Below are 24,862 nucleotides of genomic sequence, written 5' to 3' on the forward strand. Positions count from 1 at the left end.
GTGCCCATCTTCCTCTACTTTCTATGTGGGACGCCTACCACATGATAGCTTACCAAGCAGTGCCATGTCCGCACCCGGGATCCGAACCGGTGAACCCCAGGCCGCCAAAGCGTAGCATGTGCACTTAACCACTACGCCACTGGGCTGGATCTTAACTCAGATTTTTCACTCTGCAATGAAGGAAACTCTGCAACCTTCTCTAGTAATTTTAAATTTCCCACAACATTTTCTGTTAGGAGATTTTTATTTCTAATCTAAAATTCTTTACAACAACCTGATCACATCTGCCCTATTACAGTACTTATCGTTGTATCTTTTAGTGATTAATCCTCAACTGCCCTGACTATAACAATTTTTATTGTCTATATTTATTTTATATATTTTACATATATTTTAGGGGATATAATTTGACTTTTGTTAAAGCTGAATTAGGTATAATTATATGTCTCTTAAACACTAGGTTTGCTATACCTGAATTTGCCAACTGCTCAGTCTTAACATACCTCTTCCATCTTTCCTCATAAAATCTATATCCAACTCTTAAATTATGTATGCTGCTTTTTCTTCATTCTTCTTTTATGGAACGAAACAATTCACTTTGACAACTTAAATGTGCCAAACTGCAATGTAGTCATACATCTTAAGTGACTATTTTGAGACAGAGATACTCCCATATCTCAAAGAGCAAACTGGGACGTCTACATTCCAGAGCACAGGTCCTCAACTATGTGTGTGCACCTGAATCAAGCCAAGACTTTTCTCAAAATATACCTGACCAAGCTCCAAACTAGAATTGGCGAATCAAAATCTTGTTTTGAGGGGAGGGCTGGATAATTTGAGATATAATCTGTAGTTTGACAAAGCTACACAGGGGGTTCTGACACACACCCCTGTTTATCAACCATGAAGGGTAGTGAACGCATCCAACTTTGCCATTAGTCAAGGCAGAGTCTGGTCTAAATAATGCAAAGAAAGTATTCTTAATGTTTATGGCTCCCTATCTTCCTTTTCAGCACCCCTCTGCTCCTGAACTTCTAGTGTTGTCATCTGCCCCAAAGAGTATTCCTTTCTGTGGGACTAATCTGAAATAGCCTAGCACCTACAGCACCCCATGTGATAGGACAGAGGTCACAGGATGATGACCTCTGATGGTTGTGTTTGGCCATTCCATTTGGACCCTGAAGTCCTGTGTTGGAAAACAACAGCAAGTTAAATCCATCATATCAGACAGGCACTTTGCTCACTCATACGCTTATATTACCCAGTGGCCCCTGGAGGCATCTGAGTTTACAAGTCCTCTGTAGACTCCTTTGCCTTCTGGGGTCAATACTTCCCTATTTTATTATCTAGTTGACTCAAGCCCATCTGTTTTCCAAGATGACAATTACTGACCTAAAAGTAACTTTTCTGAGGTGTTAATAGATGATAAACACAATAAAAGATGCATATTTTCACTCAAGGGTGCTTGAATTTTAACGAAAGACTAAGAAAGGGACAATGTCACAACAAATGTATTTTTGGCACCATGACCAGAGAAAGTGCCACAGGTATTTTCAACAGATAGTTAAATTTAAACCAATAAAATAATAAAATTTTAGATTAGGAAGAGACCTTATCATACTGATGCAATACCATAAACATTCATTTTATAGCTCTGAACACTGTGGGATCTGCTTAAGTGCTCAAGAAGGAAGAGAGTAGTTCCATGAAATTCCAGAACACAAATTTCACAACATCTCAAATGATGTGAAATAACTTATAAAGATGTAATGGACTAATGATAAGACTGAGGTCAAAAGGCGATTGACACACATGCAAGAACCTCATTATTAGTCTACAGCTGGCACTCATAAAAGAAATTCTGCTAGATAGGCAGTACACTATGTAAATAGGATCCTAAATCACATTGTTTGGAAGTTGAACTAAGGTCTTCCCTATGACTTTTCAGAATGATCTAAAAATCTTTCAGATGTCTGTTTAGAATTATGTTTACATGCATACACAAACACACATACACACTCTTTACTGAGAGTCTAAGAGGATCTTTGAAAGTCATTCCACGTTTTTGGTTTTGGCTGACTGATCATCCTTCTAACTGATGAGTCATTTTAGCTGAATAACAACTTACTGGTCTTAGTGGGCATTCCTGTCATGTACACCAGAAAGTATCAAACATCCATATAGTGTCTCAAAATAAAGAGGGACGCGTTAGTCATGGACACGAGGAAGTCTGCCCCAATGCTGCTTATTTTCCTATCTAAGGAGAAGTTATCTATTGCCTGGACATAACAGCTATTTCAAAAATCAAACTGCAAATCAAGAAATTACCTAAACATTGACATAAATAATTGAGAATTCTGTAGCATAGGTACAAAATATTACTCACTTGTGACAAGATTCTACAAAAAAGTGTAAGCAATGAAAAAATAAATTCTAATGAAATTTTTTGCAAATATATAAAACAATTACTATGAGAAATCTACTAATTATAGAAAGAGAAAAGGCCTCTGGATGAGAGCAGAACATTTTTGCCAAGAGTATGTCTGTCTGTCTCTTTATCTACAGGAATACTTGACTACAGACTTATGGCAAAAGGCAGTACCTCCTTGATTCTTCAATCATCTCTGTCACTTAGGTATGGGGTTAATTTTCTTATAACTTATTGAAAAGAAAAAATAAATATAGAAGCTAAATGAGTTGTCTACAATTAGTTAACAGACTTCTTATATAAGAAGTCAACAAAAAAGTAACAGCACTGTTACAGCAAGTAAAAAAAAAAAGAAAAGATTATTCCTTCACTATAAAATACTGAATTGAGTAACTATGGTCAACTCAGTAAATCTTTTTCTTTCACAGTTTCGGAATACCCAGGCTGTGTTTGAGAAGAAAGATGGAAAAGAGGCAGAGTTAAAATGTGGCAACCATATTTTTAGGTGTGTCTACTAAAGAATGAGGGGTCAAGTACAATGACGGGAAAGATCTGCTTTAAAATACTTCAGATAAAATAGGAAAAAGAAGAGATGAAGCAAGTGTGGTAACATCTAGATAATACAGGAAGTGGGCAGTGGGGATGTGAGGGTTGATCACACTTATCCTGAGCTTGTGTGTATTTGACATTTTTCACAATTAAAAAAATATATACCCAAGCATTTGGGAATCCCAAGCAAAGCTCTTCAAGGAACTAAGGTAGGCACCTGGGCATCTTGTCTGCTTTTATGCATACGGACCCTATGCAACCCTTAGCCTTGAACTCAGCTTGCAGACCACACCCACTAGGATCCAAGTCTCTGACCGTCTACCTCCTTCTCCCATATCAAACTCAAATTAGATGAGAAATGTGGTTCCCTTGCTCAAGTGACCTAAAATGTCCACAGAAGTTAATGAAATAAAACTTCTGATCATTTGTTGAGATGGGGTGAGACGGACTGAACAGAAGAGAGCTATGCAAATCTTATGCAATCTTAATCTTGTCTTACTTCCATAATTCTTGAGCTCCAATGACTGCTTAACATTAGGGCGGTAGGCCACAAAATGTACTTCCTAATTAAGGAATCAGGGCTTCATAACAATGTCATTTTCCATGTGAATTTGATTTCTCTCTATAACCTAACATTGGATTTTTTTATTGACTTAGAGTGTCAAATATAAATAAAATATAAATTCCGATACCTGTTTCCATGAAAAAAGGAACCACAGATTTCAATGCTCTCAGTACCAATATTCTTACTACATACACACTATTTCCACAGGATCTCACATTCTGAAAAGCAAATTTTTCCTTTATTTAAATCTAAAAATCCAAAAATACTCAAATCAAAATTCTATTGAAAAGCATTTAATGAAATATTAACACAATAGAAGCATGTAAGGTGGCAGAATCCAAACACTTATCAAATGAGCGACTGAACTCAACATTATATAATTTATATATCTTAGAACCTATACAAAAACTGTACAAGAAAGTAGCCTGTTTAACATCTTTCTCGGACTACCCTGTCTTTAAGGCTTTGTTTGTGAGTAACGGTCTTAATTGTCACTTCCCAGAAGCCTCTGGTTCACCAGGGAGCCAAAGGTAGAAGGATACAGTGAAACCACAGAGGGTAAAGCCAGCCCCTCTGAGGCCTCAGGGAGCCTACCAAGAAAGGCTTTAAGTGTTACTTTGTGGTATCCCATTACATCATTTATAATAAACCACTGTTTCTTTAAAGACTAATAAAGTTTGGATCCAAGTCAGTAGTAAAAGGCTCTTCCAATTCAAACAACCTATAGTTATTAATGTTGAGTCAATCCCTATTGTATTGGTTTCCTGTTGATGCTGTAACAAATTATTCTCTTACAGTTGTGGTGGTGAGAAGTTTAAAATCAAGTTGTTCAGAGGGCTGCATTCCTTCTGGAGGCTGTAAGGGAGAATCTATTTCTTGGCTTTTTCAGCTTATAGACGCTGCCTGCATCCCTTGGCGCATGGCCCCTTCCTTGCACATTCCAACCTTCTGCTTCCATAGCCACGTCTTCTCTGACTCTGATTCCTCTTGTCTTCTGCTTCCCTCTGATTACATGATTATAATCACATAAGGATCCACATGCAAACATCTTTGGGGTTCATTATTCAGCCTACTACACCTACAAAATAACTACAACACAATTATAATTTTTGATATTGTAATAACGAACTGGTATATCAATGACACCTGTAATCCACTTTCTTATTATATTCATAATTTCAATTAATGTCCATGGATGCAAACTTTTCTTCAAAGTAATTTATAATTAAATTCATTAAAAATAGGACACTCAAGAGGTTCTAATGTTGATAAGTACACAGAATGATTACTCCCGCAGCATCTTACATTTTCAAAGTGCTTTGCTGTCAATAAGGTCACATAATTTTCTTATTTAGTCTTCCGTATAACTGGCCTGAACGATAGATAAAAAGAAATTCATCTTGCTTAAAATGGCAAACTCAGTAAGCAGGAGAGCCAGAGTGCACAGTCAGGCCTTCTGACTTCAAATCACAGCTTCTGTTGCCTATTAAACCAGACAAGAGGGGCTGGCCCCGTGGCCGAGTGGTTAAGTTCGCGCACTCCGCTGCAGGCGGCCCAGTGTTTCGTTAGTTCGAATCCTGGGTGCGGACATGGCACTGCTCATCAGACCACGCTGAGGCGGCGTCCCACATGCCACAACTAGAAGAACCCACAACGAAGAATACACAACTATGTACCGGGGGGCTTTGGGGAGAAAAAGGAAAAAATAAAATCTTTAAAAAAAAAACCAGACAAGTGAGGTCTTTCCTCAGTTGCCTTTATGTGGACCACAGAATCCTAGTGAAAGCACACGTATTGTGCTGTAATTTGACATTTGTGGCTCTAAAACATCAACTGTTACCAAAACAATTATGCCAATAGAAAATAAAAGGGCTAAGATAGAGAAAGTTTCAGATTAGCAATAACAAGATAAGTTTTCCTGTAAAAACTTTCAAAATAATTAAGCTATAACTTCATTTAGCTACACAATAATAGCAATTTTGTTGTCAGTGCCATCGAGTCGACTCCAACCCCTGGTGACCCTGTGTACAGCAGAGTGGAACCCTGCCCGGTCTTTCTGTACCATCCTCTCACCTTCCTACACTCTACCAGACAATGCCCCACTGCTGTTCACAGGGTTTTCATGGCCAATTTTTTCAGAAGTGGGTGGCCAGGTGGCCAAGTCCTTCTTCTTAGTCTGTCTTAGTCTGGAAGCTCCACTGAAACCTGTCCACCATGGGTGACCCTGCTGGTATTTGGAATACCAGTGGCATAGCTTTCAGCATCACAGCAACATGCAGCTGCCACAGTATGACAACCTACAGATGAGTGGTGTGGTTCCCCAGTAGAGAAACGAACCCAGGCCACAGCAATGAGAGCACCAAATCTTAGCCACTGGACCACCAAATAACAGCTATAACTGTATCTTATTACTACAAATATATGTGGTTCACCAAAACTGGTTTTAAAACAATCTAAAAACTGATCAGACCAAAATCAATTAATATTTAGACTTCCAAACAAACATACTTCACAACTACAAAAGGTAAATAAAAGAATTCAAAACTACAAAGCAAGCCACACAATTCAGCAGCGTAATTCTACGCAGTTTGCGAGCTCCCCTTGAGTCCAACACCCAAGTGTTTGAAAAACAGAGTTTACTAACTTTCCCCCCGATAGCCTTATCTAAGAAGGTCTCCACTTTCATTCTCCACCATAACATGCTATTCTTCCTTTGCAGCACTTTCCTCCACTTGTTTTAACAATTGATTATTTTCTGACTCTGCCCACTTCATGTCTGTTTCACAACTGTATTCTAAAAGCCAAACACACTCCCAGCACAGAGTATACTCATGTCTTAAGTGATGGGTAAAGATGACGGGTTGGATAAGCTATAATATTTTGAGGAAATGCTGAAGGCTACCTATTGTGATAGTTTAAAACTTGCACTCTCTATTTGAACCCATCCATCAAATCATTCATTCATTCACTATAAAATGTAGAGTGCCTATTTTATGTCAAGTGATGTTGCAGCCCTGGGGACAGAGAGATGAAATACCTAGTCCTTTCACTCAAGGAGCTCATGGTACAATGGGGAACGTAGATAAGTACAGTCATGCATTGCTTAATGACGGGGATACATTCTGAGAAATGCATTATTACGCAATTTTGTCACTGTGCAAACATCATACAGTGTACTTACACAAACCTAGATGGTATAGCCTACTGCACACCTAGGCTATATGGTAGTAATCTCATGGGACCACAGTCATATATGCAGTCTGTCCTTGACTTAAACGTCATTATGTGGTACATGACTGTAAACCTGATTTCAGAATAATAGGTCCCTTTCATCATCTTACAAACCACTTAGCTCAGCTTAAAAAAATCCTTTAAGATCTAAATTTTTATTTATTTATTTATTTATTTTTTGTTGTTGTTGAGGAAGATTCACCCTGAGCTAACAGCCATCACCAAACTTCCTGGCTGATGGCTGATGGGTGGTGTAGGTCCATGCCACGGATCTGAACCCGAGAACCTGGGCTGCTGAACCAGAGCATGCCAAACTTAACTACTACACCGCTGGGCCAGCCCTAAATCCTTATCTACGCTCTCTGCACTCAGGGTGCAACAAGAATACAGTGAAATGGCAGCTAACCAAGACCAAAAGATCAGAGAAAGCTTTGTGAGAGAAGATGATACCCAAACAAGGAAAGATGAAGGGCAAATAAGACTTCCAGTGTATTTCTATGTGGAGGGAGCCAGAGGGTGGGGAAAGGAAGGAAGGGATATTGCAAACCTAGGGTCACACAAACACAGAGATGGAGAAAGGTCAAGGGAAGGACTGGGTATTAAAAGGCGAACATGATAACCGCTACACTACAAAAACACAACCTAGAGACTAGATGTTCTAAGTAGTGTGATATGACAATCACAGGTTGAAGGAAAAAAGAGAAGAAAGAGAGGTAATTATGAAAACCCTTTTGGCCATGCTAAGGAGTATGGATTTGATCCTAAAAGTGACAGAGCATTACTACAGGGCTTTAAGCAGGGAAGAGACACGAATAATTTGTTTTAGAAAGATAATTCTGGTGGCAATGTCGAGGGTCAGCTCGGTGGTCGGGAGACATGGTAGGAGACTCAAACTGCGGGAAGAGAATGACAGGACATGAGCTCAGGGTGGCAGTGGGGCTGCTGTGTACAGGAGCATCCCATGAAGATCTGAGCAGACGATAGGGATAAAAAGGATTTAATAGCTTTTTCAGAGGCAGAATTAATGGGACTTGGTGACTAACTGGCTGTGAGGAGTGACAATGAAGGAGCAGTTTAGATGACTCCAGCTTTCATGTTTGGAATGAAAATAAGCTTCTGAGTCCAAAATAGTTACCATTTACGGAGTAACTATAACAGGCCAGGACCTGTGTGTGCTAAATTATGTTTTATACATAAATTATATTATATATAAATTATATATTGTGTGTATATATATATATATATATATATATATACATAATAGAGAGAAAGCGAGAAGAAACAGCAGAAAAGGCTGCACATGCTGCTCACTTTTTCTCCCCTTAAAAATAATCAGGGCAACTGCACAGTTATATCTCAATCCTGTACATTTGTGTGCATTCTTTAAAGAGGAGCAAGAGAGGTGACACAAAGGTGCTGGTAAAATAATTAATAATGATTCATTTACTAATGTAGGTCTCTGAAAACCAGGCACCTTCAGAGAACAAAATATTGAAAAGATATATAATCATATACGTATAGCATTGTATTTGAAGTATTCCTCTGTACATGGGAAACTGGGAGGGTTTTTTTAGCATTAATTGTAATAACAAGGATCACAGTGATTTCAGGAATTATTTATGCAGGCTGTCACACACACTTCCACTGTAAATTAGCGGTGAATATTAGTTAATGGACACATTAAAAGTTGTACCATTCATTTAATATTTTCAGACTGTACCAGAGATGGGAACAATGCATTAGCCTCATTCCCTTGGCACAAGCTCTTTTGGGTTGTGACCATAAATTGCTTTGTACAGGGTAGGTATGTAATGGGAAATTTCAAAACAAAATAATTATCCTGTTTGTACCAGTCACCACAAAACTAAAATATTTCTAAAACCTAAATTTTCCATTACACCATAATCACATTTAAGGAACAGAGAAGATATTTGAATATGCTGGAAACTTGAAAAGAGCCACGAAAATGATACCAAAAAAGTACTTTAAGCCATTTTAGTAGTTTTTAAAGCATCTCTCTCAGTTGTCTGCAAGACATCACCAGGATATCTTACCATCATTTCAAATTCACAATGTCCAATTCACAATGTCTTCACTCCCACAAACCTTTTATTCTCATTTTCTACCCTTAATTAAAGGCATCATTTATATATCAATCCTCCCAAATTCAACAACTCAATGTTGGTTTCCTCCTTTCCCTTCTCCCTTCCCTTTAGTCACAGCTCTCTGTTCTTTCCCACAAGATCTCTCACCGACCCCTCCTTCCCTCCCATTGCAGACAGTCTGATGTGTACCCTCATCATGGTTTCCTTGGACACTGTAGCAGTGTCCAAGTCGGGCTTCCTGGAAATCCATCACTCTTGTCAAATGCATCTGATAGGAAGCTGCCAGAAGGGGCTCCTATGTAGCACTTTAAAAGTTTCTGAATAGGTAATACACATTTGTGAGAAAAAATTCAAAATATATTTAGAACGAAAAGTATATTTCCCTCCTAAGCCTACCCGCAGCTACTGAGTTCCCTTCCTGAAGGCAAATAAATATTTGTCAACTTCTGCGTATCTCTCCAGAGATATTCTCTGCACATACAACAAATATATGGTCTTTTGAGTTTTAAATGCATGCGTGTCCACACATACACATACACACACAGAGTGACATTTTACATACATGCATACCCTTCCAGATCTGGCTTTTCCCACTGAATAAAATTTGGAGTTCAGTGCGTACTGTTACATGTAGAGCTGATTCATTTTTTTCATCGTTGCATGACATTCTACTGTGCGATATATTTCATAACTCATTTCTACCAGTCTCTAACTGCACATTTGGATCGTTTCCAATCTTTTGAACTTACAATGTGTAATAAATATCCTTGTACATATGTCTTTTCACTTGTGAACAGTACATTTCACTACCCCCGCTAATTCTGGATGACGTGGGCAGTGAAGGCATTGATGAATCTAAAGACTTGAAAAATCTTTCTTTACAATCTATCCTGTCAAGTGTGTATCTTGATCATATTGTGTTAAACCTCAGGTTAAAATCTTTTAGAAGTTTTTCAACAGTCATTGGGAGGATAGTCATGTCAGTCCTTCCTGGTGCGCATGCTTCAACTTATGCTGAAAAGAGATACTATCTAAAACATCATCACACGAACAACACTTCACCTGTACACGCACAGAAAAAACCCTGGATTCTTACAAAAGGTCCCCAAGAGAAAAGTTTTAGCTGCTTTGTCCTGACAGCTTTTCTCACATTATAAGCCTAACATAAAAGGCAGCTCTAATAATATTGTTGAGCAACTGTGAAAAATTAATTAATGATTGTTAGACTCCTTTATTGATGGAACTCTGAAAAAGAAAATGGCTAAGGTTTGTGCAGAAACCAGATCAGAGAGGGCAAATACTCAACCCTTATTAACACGACACATATAGAACATACAGACATATAGACATATAGAACAGACAGACAGACAACACATAGAATACTACAATTCTTCTCACTTGAAATATCAGTGGCAGGCCTACGTGATACCAGTTACTACCCCAGTAGAGACCTACCATGAGATGCTCATACGAAACAGTGTTGTGCTGCTAGATTATTACAAAGCATTAGTAAAGTGGGTCAAAGCATCCCATTTGCAGAGACGAGAAATCCTACCAGCTGATCCGGACAGATCGTGTCACTAGGCCACACCCAGTGTCTGGATCACTCAACCTTGCTGGAAGGGGCCTAATTAAGTTCTGATGTCAAGGGCCAGGTTACATATAGCCATGCCTTCTACTCTAAGAGGTCAACTCTATTTAATAGTTTCTCGATACTGATGTTTTTCTCCAAGACTTAAAGACCAATTTCTGCCTTGAGTGTCATACCAGTGGGGGCAGCTTACCATAAGCTTCTGAAAGCATCCTAAGACAGCTATCCAACCCTTCATAAACCCTGATCAGCTGACACAAACCGAGTGCCAGGACTGTCCAAAAGCCTTCAGATTGGCTACCAGCAAGTCTCTTTCTGTGACAACCAACAAAACACGAAAACCTCCAACTGGATGGCACTCAACCTACCTGTTGTCAACAGGAAAATCGTGCTTCGGGCTTCATTTGTCTATTGTTGGCTAGATCGCAATTTGTCTCCCGTAAGTACAAACCTACCTTTGCCTTCATGCATTGAGATTTGGTCTTGGCCAAGTTTAAACTGGGTCCAGAGACCACAGACATGTTGAAGGCAGATGAAAATCTCTTTTAAACCACTGTCAGAAATTAAATTCTTACCTGAGACTTGTCACAATGCAGAGGGCATTCCAAATTGCTAATCCTCTCTCTTCCAATAAAGATAATTAGCTTAATGACCACCACAAGAACTGACATTGTGCGACAACAAGTACTCTAATCATCGCTGGCTGGTACACTGTTCTACATAAACTTTCTTCTCACTTGTAAGGTAATGAATATTCACCAGGAATGGCAACATTAAAGTAAATCCTATTTAAAATGACAGTTACTGTTATTGTACTCATAATTATAGGGATTTGAAAATTCCAATATGCTATTCATTCTCATGGAAAGAGCACAAGCCTTAAATATTAACTATGCTACTTGTTAGCTATATAAATTTACAAAATTAAGTTCTCTGAAACTCATCTCTTCATTTGAAGGGAAGGAATAACTACTTCATGGGTTTAATGAGATAATAATGTGAGATGTAAGATAAAAAGTACCTGCTATTTGCTCATTACTCTTTCTTGTGGGTTATAAAATAAACTGAAGAGGTTGTAAAAATAAATAATCATTTATTTTCCTCATCTATACTACAAACACCTTAAAACTTTACATCTTGTAGAAGAATAGGCTTTCCTTAGTACTGTTTTCATATTTTAACATTTAAGACAAACAAAATTATTTTAATATTTTTTTAGAAACAACAGATGGGTTGGGGTTGGCCCAGTGACGTAGTCCTTAAGTTTGCCCACTCCACTTTGGCAGCCCAGGATTCACGAGTCTGGATCCAGGGCACGGACCTACACACCATACATGAGGCCATGCTGTGGTGGCATCCCACATACTAAATAGAGGAAGACTGGTCTGGGCCTTAAGCTGTAAGACGGTGTGTAATCCCTTCTCTTTCCTATAACCTGTAATGGGCCCCTGTGATGGCACAGTCTCCAGTCCCAGCAGGGAGGCAGTTCCTTGTTTTCTGTATCTCAAGAATACTATTCCAAGGCCACATATTGTAAAAACAGAGATCTATTCCTGGAAGCTTTAATACATTTTTAAAATGTGGTACTCAATTCTTCTTATTCATGACTGTATATCCAGAATCTAGCACAATGTCTGATACATATAGCAAGCTCTCAATAAATATTTGTTAAATGAATAAATGAATGACTGTCTCAGGGAAGGTTCTGGAAGTAGGGCATGAGGTGGAGACTGGGCTGCTGTGCAACAGCGTAGGCAGGTAGAAAAAGTACTGGAAGCAGCAGGTTGCAGGTCACTGACCAGAAGTGCCATGTTCTCGCCGAGTCGTGGATCTTCAGCAACGCCAGGACAGGGCAAGGGGAAAGTGCTAATGCCAAGCAGAGCAACTTAACATGGTACCCTGCTTGGATCTCCAGGGACACGGTTCTGAGATGATGAGCTGTCACTCCCAATCTACCGATAGTGAATATTCACACCATGACAGATCCTTTGATGAAACTATCTATGCGCTGTTCCTCCCATGGTCTGATTATGCAAGCAAGCCCCAGGTTCCCAGAGCTCCAGAGTTGCCAGAATACTCAAGGACATGCTCACTGGTTCTTGACTTACTTTAGAAAGTCCCTTTGAAAGACTTATGGGAAGGTCACTAGTGAAGGTGAGACTTGAGGAAATCTATTGGAAAGGTTCATGGAAGAGCACAAGCGAAGGTGGAGGCAAAGGCACAGCTCTTCCACCTACAGCTTATTTCCACTCCAAGACTTCAGTCTAGCTACACAAGGACCAATGGCTTCTTATCTCCCAGGACTTTGCTCTGAGGAAGCCCAAAATAACTTTAAGAAGTATTTCTCTTGGTTATATTCTTGGAAAAGATGCTATATCCGTACATGAAAAGAAAAAAAAATGATATACCCACAAAAACAATGAGAAGCTATTTCATTTCTAAAAGCCTGATGTCTAAGTTATAGAAAAAAAGAATACAAATTTCAAACTTAACTTATAAGTTATCAGTTTTCATATAAAAACATCTAATCTACATATAAATCAATTTTAAAAGGCAAAACAACCACTCAAACTTCATTAATGTGGTATCATTTTAGAGTGCTATAAAATATTTTAACCAACATATAAATAAAAAATATGAGGTTTGCCAGTATCAAGTATCTAATAATTACGTGGGACCACTGCAATGATTAACCCTAAGCAAGAATCATATTTGTAAGGCTTATTGTTGGTATAAAAACTATCTGAGGGGGCCAGCCCGGTGGCGCAGCAGTTAAGTGCACATGTTCTGCTTCCCAGCAGCCCGGGGTTGCCGGTTCAGATCCCAGGTGCAGACATGGCACCGCTTGGCAAAAGCCATGCTGTGGTAGGCATCCTACATGTAAAGTAGAGGAAAATGGCCACGGATGTTAGCTCAGGGCCAGTCTTCCTCAGCAAAAAGAGGAGGATTGGCAGTAGTTAGTTCAGGGCTAATCTTCCTCAAAAAAAAAAAACTGAGGGGCTGGCCCCGTGGTCGAGTGGTTAAGTTCGTGCGCTCCGCTGCAGGCGGCCCAGTGTTTCGTTGGTTCGAATCCTGGGCACGGACATGGCACTGCTCATCAAACCACGCTGAGGCAGCATCCCACATGCCACAACTAGAAGGACCCACAATGAAGAATATACAGCTGTGTACCGGGGAGCTTTGGGGAGAAAAAGGAAAAAATAAAATCTTTAAAAAAAAATAATAAAAAAACTGAGTCATGATATAAAGATTTCAACAAGGATATAAATATTCACGGGTATATTATAATCCAACATCATGGGGGGAAAATTAGGAAACTGTGTTCTCTAAGCTAAAACTTCAAATGACACTTTTCTCCCAAAGAAAAACTAGAGTTTACAAATAGCATTCATTCCTTCATTCAACAAGACACATTCCTTCATTCATTCAACAAATATTTATTGTCTTTCCTCTCTGTCCTAGGCCCCGTGTTAGCCTTGGGGATTCAGCAGTGAAGAAGACATAGTCTTCGTGCTTGCAAGGAAGTTTCAGCCTCTACCATCTCCCCACCACCCCCTCCCACATACACACACCATGCAGAGATCTCTCCAACAGCATTCTTGAAGGATGGTTACTTAGCTCTTGCTGTGTGGAATACCGAGACAGTGTGTGTAAAGCATCCAGCATAGTGACCAGCAATCTCTAAGTCCACTCCACCTTGCCTACTTCCAAGAAACCCAAAGAAGTGAGGGCCCAAAATTCTCTACTAGTTGTGCACAGCTATTAGCCATCCAACCTTGAGAAATTCACATCAGCACTCTGAACCTGACTCTGCTCTGAGATGTCTCTCCTTGAAGCCTCCTTTCAGTTCACAGGGATTGAGATGACTAGAGATTTCTAATAATGGGCGGAGCCATTACCTCACAAGGGGCCTGTTCTATCAGATGACTCAAGTCAGAAAGTTCTCTTTCATGCAGAGTTGAAATTTTACCCCAGGAATTCAACCACAGATCTTTGTCCTGCACACTGCAGGAACACAAAACCTGTCCACTGTCTCTTAAACATGGTAATTCCTCAAATATTAAAAATACATGTCATATTTCCCCAAATCTTTAAAATAAAAAGTGCCCTTTAAGGTCAATCAAGGCCGTGATTCCAAGATCTTTTTACAATATTGGTTCCCTTCCTCTGTGAGCTCTTTAGTCAACATTTCTATTTAAATTGTAGTGCCCAAAATAAAATGTAATATTCTAGATTTGTAGCACAACCAGCAAGTGCTTGCTGTACATCTGGTAATACAACATAGGGCTCTATGGTTGACCTGGAGAAGAGAAGACACAAAAATGAACACGTAAAATACAATTAAAGGGATACTATCTGAACCACACTCATTTAAAACTCCACAATAAAGAGGCATGATAGCAGAGTGGTCAAGAGTACACAGTGAGGTCAGACAACCCAGATGGGTTCAGATTTTAGCTATTTACACTAGATATTAAGATCTCTGTTTCAGATTCTTCAACTATAAAATGGAGAGCATAACAGTATCTACCTCATAGGACTAATATAAAGAATTGAAGGAGCTATCAGGCATAAAGCAGTTAGAAGAGGCACATAGTAGTTACCATAAATACTATCAGATAAAGTAGGCAACTCATTTATCTAAGTGATTATTTATTTAGGTGATTATCTAAATACGGGTTGTGTGATATGCATTCACTAATAACATGAAAAGAAAATAACTTTTGGTTACTTCCCTTGTAACTAAACATTGAGATATTCATGGATAAAAGTAAACTGACACTTTCTTAGGGTTAAAGGACGTGATATCTCTCTTAAGAGAGAGGATGAACTGAACTATGTTATGAGAGAGGAAGCTAAGAGGTAAACAGAATAAACAGAAGGTAAACATTAAAGAAATAAGTTCTTAGGAACATTTTTCCCCTCCCACGAACACACAGCCAGCTCATTTCAATTGTACAATGAATACACAATGTTCAGCATTTTATGTGCTGTAAGAGTATATTCTCTTTATTGGTTTGTTTTTATGTCTACTTTTTAAGATCTCACCAGAAGAATCATAATCTAACGTTAATCAGCTTTCAGTCATGTCCACTGCGGCAAGTGACCCTAAACATATGAACTAAAATGACTCTTTGTTGCAGTGCTTATTTAGTTCTAAAAATAAGTGATACCACGTGGTATCTGCGTTTCGTACGACTGAATAAACCAGCACGGATGTGTAATAAACGGTGGGATTTCACACACACTTGTAGACCACTCCCTAAAAATGTTGAGGGTGAGTAAATAAACCAAATGAATTACCTCTGTATTTCTCTCTAGTTAAAAAAAAAAAGACACACTTTCTTATAAACTTCCATAATAAGTTTTAACAAGGACAGTACAATAATTTCTTTGAAACAATGACTCATTTGTTTAAGGGTTAGCCTAATATTCATTAAAATTTAAAGAAGAGAGTCATTTGAACAGCACACTTTGAAAGCCTAACATGTACCACGTGATTGTGACGACTTTCAAATCATTAAAAGGCTCTTCTTTAGCAAATACCATTTACCTAACAAGGTACGATTGTAGTTTCATTCATTACAGAATGGTTGCTTTTCCCAATAACACTTATTAATCTGAGGTAAAAGTGGAAATAAATCTTCACTACCTCTCTGAAAGACAGGCAGGATGGAATGTTTTCTCAAGATAAAGGTCATTCATATTCTCCTTCAAAGTTCCCAAACTTTTAGAACTGGCAACATACTGTCACTTGTGAAGGAAATAGAGAGATGATAACTTCAGAATAACAATAGCCACCAACATTTATTAAACTCCATCTGCTCATCACTGTGCAAGGTATTTTAGGGCATCATCACATTTAATTCAATCCTCATAACCCTATGAGGCAGGTACCATTGTTACCCTCAATACAGGTGAGGACACTGGGATTCAGAGGGGTTGAATAATTTGTCCAAGGTCACGTAACCAAACACGACCAAGCCAGGACCCAAATCCAGGCTGTTTGACTTCATAGTTGAAGCTCTGCAACTGGATAAATCAAAAAAAGCTGGGGAATATATTGTGATCAGTGGGAAAGAGACACAGGGAGCAGGAGATGTGGGAAGAAAGAGAGGGGAGGCAAAAACTATCCAGAGGTAAAGAATACTGTGTGAAAAGAAAGAGCCCTGGATTAAACATCAGGAGGTCTGGGATCCCCTTCCTGGGGGGGCACAGTGTAACCAAGGAGAAATAATTCTTCTCGCCATATATAAGAAGAAGAGAATTTTTCTCTCTAATATAAGAACACATTCACATAAACACAGAGGTGCGTTAAAGATAAAAATGTTAAAATGAAAACAAAACGCCATACAGATATCAATAAAATAAAGAAAATGAACAATTAAAAAGTGAACAAAAAAATTAAGAACGCATTCTCAATTTTCCAATCATTGAAAATGCCATGGTAGAACTTAAACTACGAATAAATTGTGATGAACATTAATTAAGCCTAAAGACTTATAAAATGCCAATAACGCTGCCAGGGATTGTCCTTTTCATTCCCCGGTCACATCACTGACACTTAATGTCACAGAAAACGCTTTCAACGTTAGTAGGTTTTGTTGTCGTCGTCGTTGTTGCCTATTGAAGAAGACACTTGTAAAACCAAAAACACAAACCCTGGTCAAAATTAGTCTGATTTAAGGTAATTAAAAAGTATATATGTATGTGTATGTGCACACATATATATTTTTCAATTTATCATATCTATTTATTTCAACATTGTGAGACTTGGAGCAGAAGAACCCAGTCATGCTGTCCAACCAACAGAAACTGTGAGAAAATAAATGGATGTTGTTTTAAGCCACTAAGTTTGTAATAATTTGTTATGAAGCAATAGAAAATTAACACAACACCTGAGGTGATAAAGACAATCAGAAAAACAAGACTATAACTAACTCCAGGAATGGGAACATAGGCCTGTGCAAGACAGGAAAAGACATCATCAGGTAGGGAGGTTTCACCCACATCCGCAAATCCTTTGATGCTCATAGTGTCTGTGTTCCCTTTCCTTGAAGCTCAGCCAGCCTTGGTGACTTGCTCACAACCAAGAGAATGAAGTAGAAATGATGCTAAGTAACCTCCCAGGTTAAGTCAGTTTCTGCCCTGCTCTCTAGAACACACACTCTAGAACCTGTTTCTCTAGAGAGTTTGGCATTGGGTTTCTGGGCAAAGCACAGCTTTTCCATTTTCTGTGTACTAATTATAGATTTTCCATTTACTGTTGCCCCTTGTCAATATATCATCCTTAGACACTTCAAGGAGAGGAGGAGTGCCTGTAGTGAAGCAGAATTTGATCATTCCTGAATTCTCCAGCTGTAACACCACCAAACTACTCCATTAACCTCTGACGTGAACTAGCCAGAATAACAGCATCGGTAGCAGTCACTCAATCCAGGAAGGCGGGATATTTAAATATTTAAACATAGGGAGGATTGTCAATTACTGATTGAAAACATATCTCTTATTTTAGTCTCCTCATTCTTTAGTCCAAAAAACTTCAAAAATAATGTTGAGTTGAGTGAAGAAATTTCTTGAAAATATTCCAACAAAAAGTTTTCTCATGTCTAAAATAAACTTTCATCTTACTAACTAAATCAACAAATACTTATGTATAAGGTACTATGAGGTTAAAAAGATATGACAGAGTCTCTGCTCTCAAGGAGGTTATAATAAACATAAGTACCTAACTAAATGGGCAGAATATCGTACTTTCCATAAGAAAGGTACAAGAGAGATTGCACGCAGTTGGAGGTCCAAGAAAGAGCTGTACAAAGGATTTGAATAACCTCTCCCACACCCAAGCTTGTCAGTTCCCTTTATCTTTATCTACTCCAATGCCCTAGACCTTGTCTTCACCTCAAATTGTTCCATCCTTCAAATCTGGAATTTTGGAACCCTCTTTCAGACTACACTCTAGATCCCTGTTGGGGTAAACCTTTATTCCCCCCACTTCCATCAGTCTCCCTAGAGGGGAGAGGACTATTGTTCACTCCCTACCCCACCTTTACTTGGGAGGAAATAATAATAAGCAAGATTTTGGCCTTAAGCCTCCAACAATTTATCAGAAGCTCTGTTTTTAGTGGTTACTGCATCCTGTTCAGCCATTAATAAAGCTGTCCCTTACTGCTTGTGTTTCATTCTCAAAAACTGAGAACTCAGAGAAGAAAGATGGATAAGTTATTGATCCTAAAACATCCAGCAATCCTTTTATATTTCTGTCTAATATGCCCTATAAACCATCAACCCTGGATCAATTCAGCTGTGGTTATTTACCCCCATAGTAAACAAAATGCTATAGGCATAGGAATTAAGAACATTATTCAACTTGATCTCTAATATTTGGTAGACACTATTTACTACCTAGTAATTTTCTGCAGGTACCTGTTCAGTTTCAATTCTCATTTTCTATAGAAGCCACTCCAAACTCACCTAAACTCTTACTCATAGCAGATAACCCTGTCTTCAATTTCATGGAGAAAATAGTAGTATTTGGGTTTGAAATACATGAACTTCCTGCCCACATCTACTTCCATAAGCTTTCTGTCTCCTGTTCAAGGTGAATCTCTTAACCTGTTCTCTGGTTCCTGTGCCCTTCAGCTTACTCAGCAATCATGCTCCATCAATTATTCCCTCTCTCCTGAAGCTTCAACTTTTGATTCTAACAAACCTTTCCTCTCTTCATATAGACACACTCAAAACCCATTTTAAAAACAAAGCAAAAGAGCAACAACAAAAAAACCACAGCTCTCTCTTCCAGGCTGAACATTCGTCTCACCATACTTGTTCTTCTTTTAACCATCAAGCTTTTAGGAAAGTAATCTACCCTGGCTTCTCTGCCTTTCCCCCTTGCATTCGCACGGCAGCCTAATACATGTCACCTCGCCACTGAAACTACACATAGCAATGTGACCAAAGTTAACAAATTCAACACACGCTTTTCATTTCTTCTTTGACTTGACCTCTCTACAGTATTTGATGTTTAACAACTTCCGTCTTGAAACTCTCTTCCACTGGCTTTTCATAACTTCACTGCCTCCTGATGCTCCTTCCATACTTCAGAATGCTCTCTCTCAGTCTTCACTGGTCAAACCTTAAATTTTAACATTTTCCCAGGATTCTATTCTTGGCTTTCTTCTCCTTGAACTAAACTCTCCCTGGGGAGTGAGGAGGGGGAGGAATATTTACCCCATGAACCGTCCCACATGTCCATACCTCACTAAGACTAAATCTGAATTCATTTGCTTCCTCTCCCACCCTAACCCCTACCAGTGCTTCTCTCTGTCATGGCACTGCTCTGTATTTGTTTATCTGTATGTCTTCCCTGCCCTGGCACGCCTGCAAGATGGACACGACTGTCAACGGTGGTGGCTTCCTAGAGTAGGGACTGGGAGTGTAGATGGGGGCAACAACACAGCAAGAGCTATGCATCTTAGAGGACCGAGAACATGTAGTTATAAAAAGTACCCCAGGGGGCTGGCCCTATGGCCAAGTGGTTAAGTTCGCGCGCTCCGCTGCAGGCAGCCCAGTGTTTCGTTGGTTCCAATCCTGGGTGCGGACATGGCACTGCTCATCAAACCATGCTGAGGCAGCGTCCCATATGCCACAACTAGAAGGACCCACAATGAAGAATATATAACTATGTACCGGGGGGCTTTGGGGAGAAAAAGGAAAAAAATAAAATCTTTTTAAAAAAAAAAAAGTACCCCAGATGAACTTCACTGAACTGTACTGTGAGTATCTTGAGGGAGGTGATATATACAATTTATTCATCTTTGAATCTTTTGTGCTTAGCACAAGTACCTGGTACATAGTGGATACTCAATTCATATTTTTTTGAATGAAAGAAGTAGAAGAAGAATGATATATCTGAGATAAGCTTTAAAGAATTGGTAGAATTTCAACAGCTTTAGCTGGAAGAGGAGTCATTCAAGTCAGAAGGAATGGGACAAGCACAGGCACAGACAGAAACTGACGAGTGAGGTATACAAGGACAAATAATTATAAGTAACACTAGAACACTGGGGCATGATTTCACAAGACTCTAAGATGGAGTCACAGATGTAAGTTGACAGGCAACAGGGAGCCAGAAAGGTCTTTTAAGCAATGGGATTTGCAATTGGAAAAAAACTAACTGGAACAGAGGACACCTCTTAAATAGTTACCAAATGGATTACCTAACTGAGAAGAAATGAAGGCCTGAACTACAGCAACAGAGTGAAAGCAGAAGCGCAGGAGAAAATAGTATTTTAAGATTGAAAGTAAAAAACAAACTTTTTGAATATTCAAGAACAATGGAATTAGTTAAAGTATTAAATTTAAAAGAGAGGAAAAACTTAAAGCATTAAAATTGAAAGTTCTAGAAAGGAAAAAACATAAATATTTTCCAAAAAATACATTTAGTACATTATTGGTTTATCGACCCAAACAATCAGGAATAGTGTTGGGTGTTGGAGAATATAATGCACTTAGCAAGTTTACTGTGTTAGCAAGAACCCCAACACACATAAGTTGGCACACAGTTGGTAACAAGATGGCCTTCTGTTCATGCTCAGGAAAGCTCCTTCAGTAACTTTTGAGCAGGGAGTTAGCAGAATGTAACCGTACCGTGAAGCTGTTGTTAGCATTTTTTGTGCTTGCTTCAGCTACACTGGCATCGGAGAGGTCAACTTCATCAAATATCAGAGACTGTTAATGAAAAAGAACACAAACAAATTAAATGAAAACCTAACTCAGTGCTCCTCAATAGCTTTTTTTTTACTATCAGGTCATGACTGTGAAGCTATGTCAGGATTTAGGAATAGAAAACGAAAAAAACTTAAGTCAGTGATATTCTCTGAGTAAAACCATAGAGTACAGCTAACACATAAATCCCAAGCTGAAAAGGGCTTTAAAGAAGCCCCTGGCACACTGCTTCAATGCAAAATGCTCTGGGCTCTCTAGAAGCATAAACTATGGGGAACCTCGTAAGTGTGTGACATACACACATATACACGCACATCCCCCACAATATCTCTAACCCTGTAACATCTTTGCCAGGAAGGCAAAGGCAACATCATTGTTTCCACATTTGCTAAGTGAGAAATGAGAAAAACTAGTCCTGGCTCAGATCATGGCGAGTTTCTGAACTTTCTGAACCTTATTTTCCTCATCTATGAATATGTTCAAATGAGATGATAAATGTGCTTGGCAAACATAAGATTATGTTTCTTTTGTGCTCTTAAAAGCGGTTTTAATAAAAAAAGTTTTAGTAGTCAAAACTCCATAGAAATGGAATCTTTAAAAGTGAACAATTTAGAGATTAGAAAATTCTAGTCAATAAATGTATCCTTCCCACTTTTAGTGAGTTGGTCATTGTTCACACTCATTCAATGCTCTTGTAGCAAAGCAGGGATAAAAATGCACCTTAGAACTACAGAATAGGGGACCCCCATCTCTGATAGCTTCCACTTCCCCCAAGATCTCCAGGGTTTATAAAACTCTGTTTCAATCCAACCAATCTGACTATATGACTTGTTCCCTGACTAGAAAGAACTTATAATCTAGCACAGGAAATGAAGTAGACACAACTAATTTTAATGTAAGACAGACTATTAAAGGTGGAAGAGAAGAGATACTACGAAATGCTCCGGAAGGTCACAGATAATTTCTCCAGCAGAATACACTTAAACTCTTTCTCTTGTGAATGATGGAGTAAAGACTATCTGAGGGGGATCTTAAAGAAAACAGGGAATTTCTTCAAGTGGAGATAGAGAGAAAGTCATCCTGGAGATGGGAAACATGGGGTAAGGCTGAAGGCGATCAAGTGGTCAGCGCTATCTGGAGATAAATGTGAAAAGTCAGGATGGAGCCAGATCAGGGACAATCTTGAACATAATGGTTTTTAAAATATGATTATTTTATTTGGTTATTACTTCTACAGCTGCATAAACTAAGAATTAGGTTTGTTTGTTTATTTGTTTTTACCTCTTGGCATATAACCATAATAGTTATATGAGGAACATAGATTTTTAAATATGGAAATTATCTATTCAACTGGCACAGTAGTAAGAAATTTCAATGTTTATTTTTAAAGGAATATTAAAACATCAGTTTTAAATGGAACCTCATCATTACAAAATTTTTCTCTCAAAACTACATCATTTTCTTCTTATTCAACTGTTATATAAAAATTATTTAGAGCCTTGATTTTATTTCACTACGATTTTTATTCTTATCCGCTAGCATAACTGAGTGATTATTTTGTATTAGGCATTATTTAAGTGCTTCATGGGCATTTTCTCACTTAAGCCTCCTCTCATCAACACCTGCAGTCCACACCACTCCACCAGAATGTGCTGGAACTGGAATATGAACTTCTGTCTGAAACCAGAGCATGAATTCTTAGCAACTACAGCAATTCTCTCTCTCATAGTCAGAGCAACATCTATCAGGTAAAAAGTAGCAAGAAAGGCGGGTAAACCCCAAATTTTGAGTTTATTATATCTAATAAAGTTACACTTAATGCTTCATTTCAATTGGAAGGAAAAGAGAAAGAAAGCAAATTATACTAAAACCTTCCTATAAGATTATCCTTAGGGAACATGGCACAAAACGGACTAAAATAGAACACCCTGGGATTTGGTCCAACATGGATCACATTTATACTGAATTCACAGAGGAGCAGTAAGGCTATAGCGAGCACCAAGACCAAAACAGCTTAAAGAACATCCACAAGCTCAAGTGCGTACAACTAGGATTCTCTCGAATTACCTTTGAGTCCTTTGCATAATAGAGTGTGCGGCCTCGAAGTTTGAAGTATCGCTTCTTCCACCTTTGGAAAGAACTGGTTTGCTTCAACAGCTGTCCCTCTTTAATACTGGTCTGGGGAGAAGCAGAAGCACAATGACATGATCAAAATGAAATCCGAAACCAAACAAAATTCAGAACTAATGACACACTATCATTAACATTTTGAATATTAATTCCCATGTCTTACAAATTACATGAGAGAATATTTTCTTCTCACCATTCCACCAAGGGAGCACATGCGCCAAACCCCAAAGAGCAAAGGGAAATTTGACACGGTTCCCTGCTCTCCAAGTAGTCACAAACAGTATGGAGGACGTGCACACAAACTAACACCTGCAACACAGTGTGATGCATACACATAATGTACATGTTGTGTAATAACGTAATGATTAAGAAAGGCATGGGCTCTGGAGCCAGAAACCTTGTGTTCAACTCCTGGTGCCACCACTTAGCAGCTGGATGATCTTAGACACATTACTAAATTTCTTCATGTCTTTATTTATTCATCTATAAAATGGGGATGACATGCGGCCAGCCCTGTGGCATAGTGGTTGGGTTCATGTGCACTGCTTCAGTGGTCCAGGGTTCGCAGGGTTGAGATCCCAGGCGTGGACCTAGCACTGCTCATCAAGCCATGCTGTGGCAGCAACCCACATAAAAAAATTGAGGAGGATTGGCACAGATATTAGCTCAGCAACAATCTTCCTTACAAATAAATTCTTTACAAATAAATAAATAAATAAGGTGGGGATGACAATAGGCCATACCTTATAGGGTTGTGGTGAGGAATAAATTAAAAAGATGTAAAAGACTTCTTGCATGGCACATAGTAAGTCAGTTCTCATTAGCTACGTGTTATTGTAACAAACACATATTCAAAGCACTGTGCACGGTGGTCCAGAGAAGGAAGCATGACCTCTGCCTCAGAGGGAGTCAAAGAAGTCTTCCCAGAGGAGAGCCCAGGGTGGGTCTTGAAGGAGTTTATCAGAATGACAAGGGATGGAGAAGGGTATTTTAGGTGTGTGCAAAAGTAGAAAGTTTAAAACAGCATGGAGATTTGGGGAATCTTCAAAGAGCTTTTGGTTATAAATGCAGGGTGGAGTTTGCAAGGGGGAGCAGCAAGGAGAGGAAGAAGAGGTGGCTGGAAGAGGTGGGCAGGGGCTCCACAACTCTGGGCTAGACCCTGTGCTAAGTGCTTTATGTAAACAAGTTCATTTCATCATCACCAACAAAATACTTGGAATCCCTCTGACTTCATCTGGTATCTCTCCCCTGCTTGGTCCCCTCAACTACAATGGTGCGTTGCTTTTAAGAAGGCATGCGTGCGCCTCCCTTAGGTCTGGACACTACCCATTCTCTTCTGCTGGACTGCTCTTCCCTCAGATATTCATCTGATCAACTCCTTCACCCACTTCAAGTCTCTGACCTTCTCAATGAGACCCACCTCATTGCCCTCCTATTCAATACTACAACATGCTCTCCATATTTTCCCCCATCCTGATCTTATTTACTCCCACACAAAGTAGTGTCCATCTTCTAACATATAATGTAATTTACCT

At 38.9% G+C, this 24,862-nt stretch overlaps 1 protein-coding gene across 13 annotated transcripts in view; it reads right to left on the minus strand.

Annotated features, from left to right (window-relative positions):
* The window catches only part of DGKH (diacylglycerol kinase eta), a 175,323-nt gene that overhangs the window by 78,503 nt on the left and 71,958 nt on the right, over nucleotides 1-24,862 (minus strand). For 8 of the 13 annotated variants that reach the window (XM_023621645.2, XM_070239822.1, XM_070239823.1 and 5 more), the window contains 2 exons: nucleotides 23,265-23,375; nucleotides 21,120-21,200 (listed from right to left, as the gene is read on the minus strand). In XM_023621645.2, the coding sequence (XP_023477413.1) occupies nucleotides 21,120-21,200; nucleotides 23,265-23,375 (192 nt within the window). Of the gene's footprint in view, nucleotides 1-14,041; nucleotides 14,358-21,119; nucleotides 21,201-23,264; nucleotides 23,376-24,862 lie in introns of those variants that run through there. The other 5 variants (XM_070239828.1, XM_014732111.3, XM_070239830.1 and 2 more) reach the window with 5 other exon arrangements.

The sequence above is a fragment of the Equus caballus genome, chromosome 17 (assembly GCF_041296265.1).
Source record: "Equus caballus isolate H_3958 breed thoroughbred chromosome 17, TB-T2T, whole genome shotgun sequence".
Taxonomy (NCBI): Eukaryota; Metazoa; Chordata; class Mammalia; order Perissodactyla; family Equidae; genus Equus; species Equus caballus.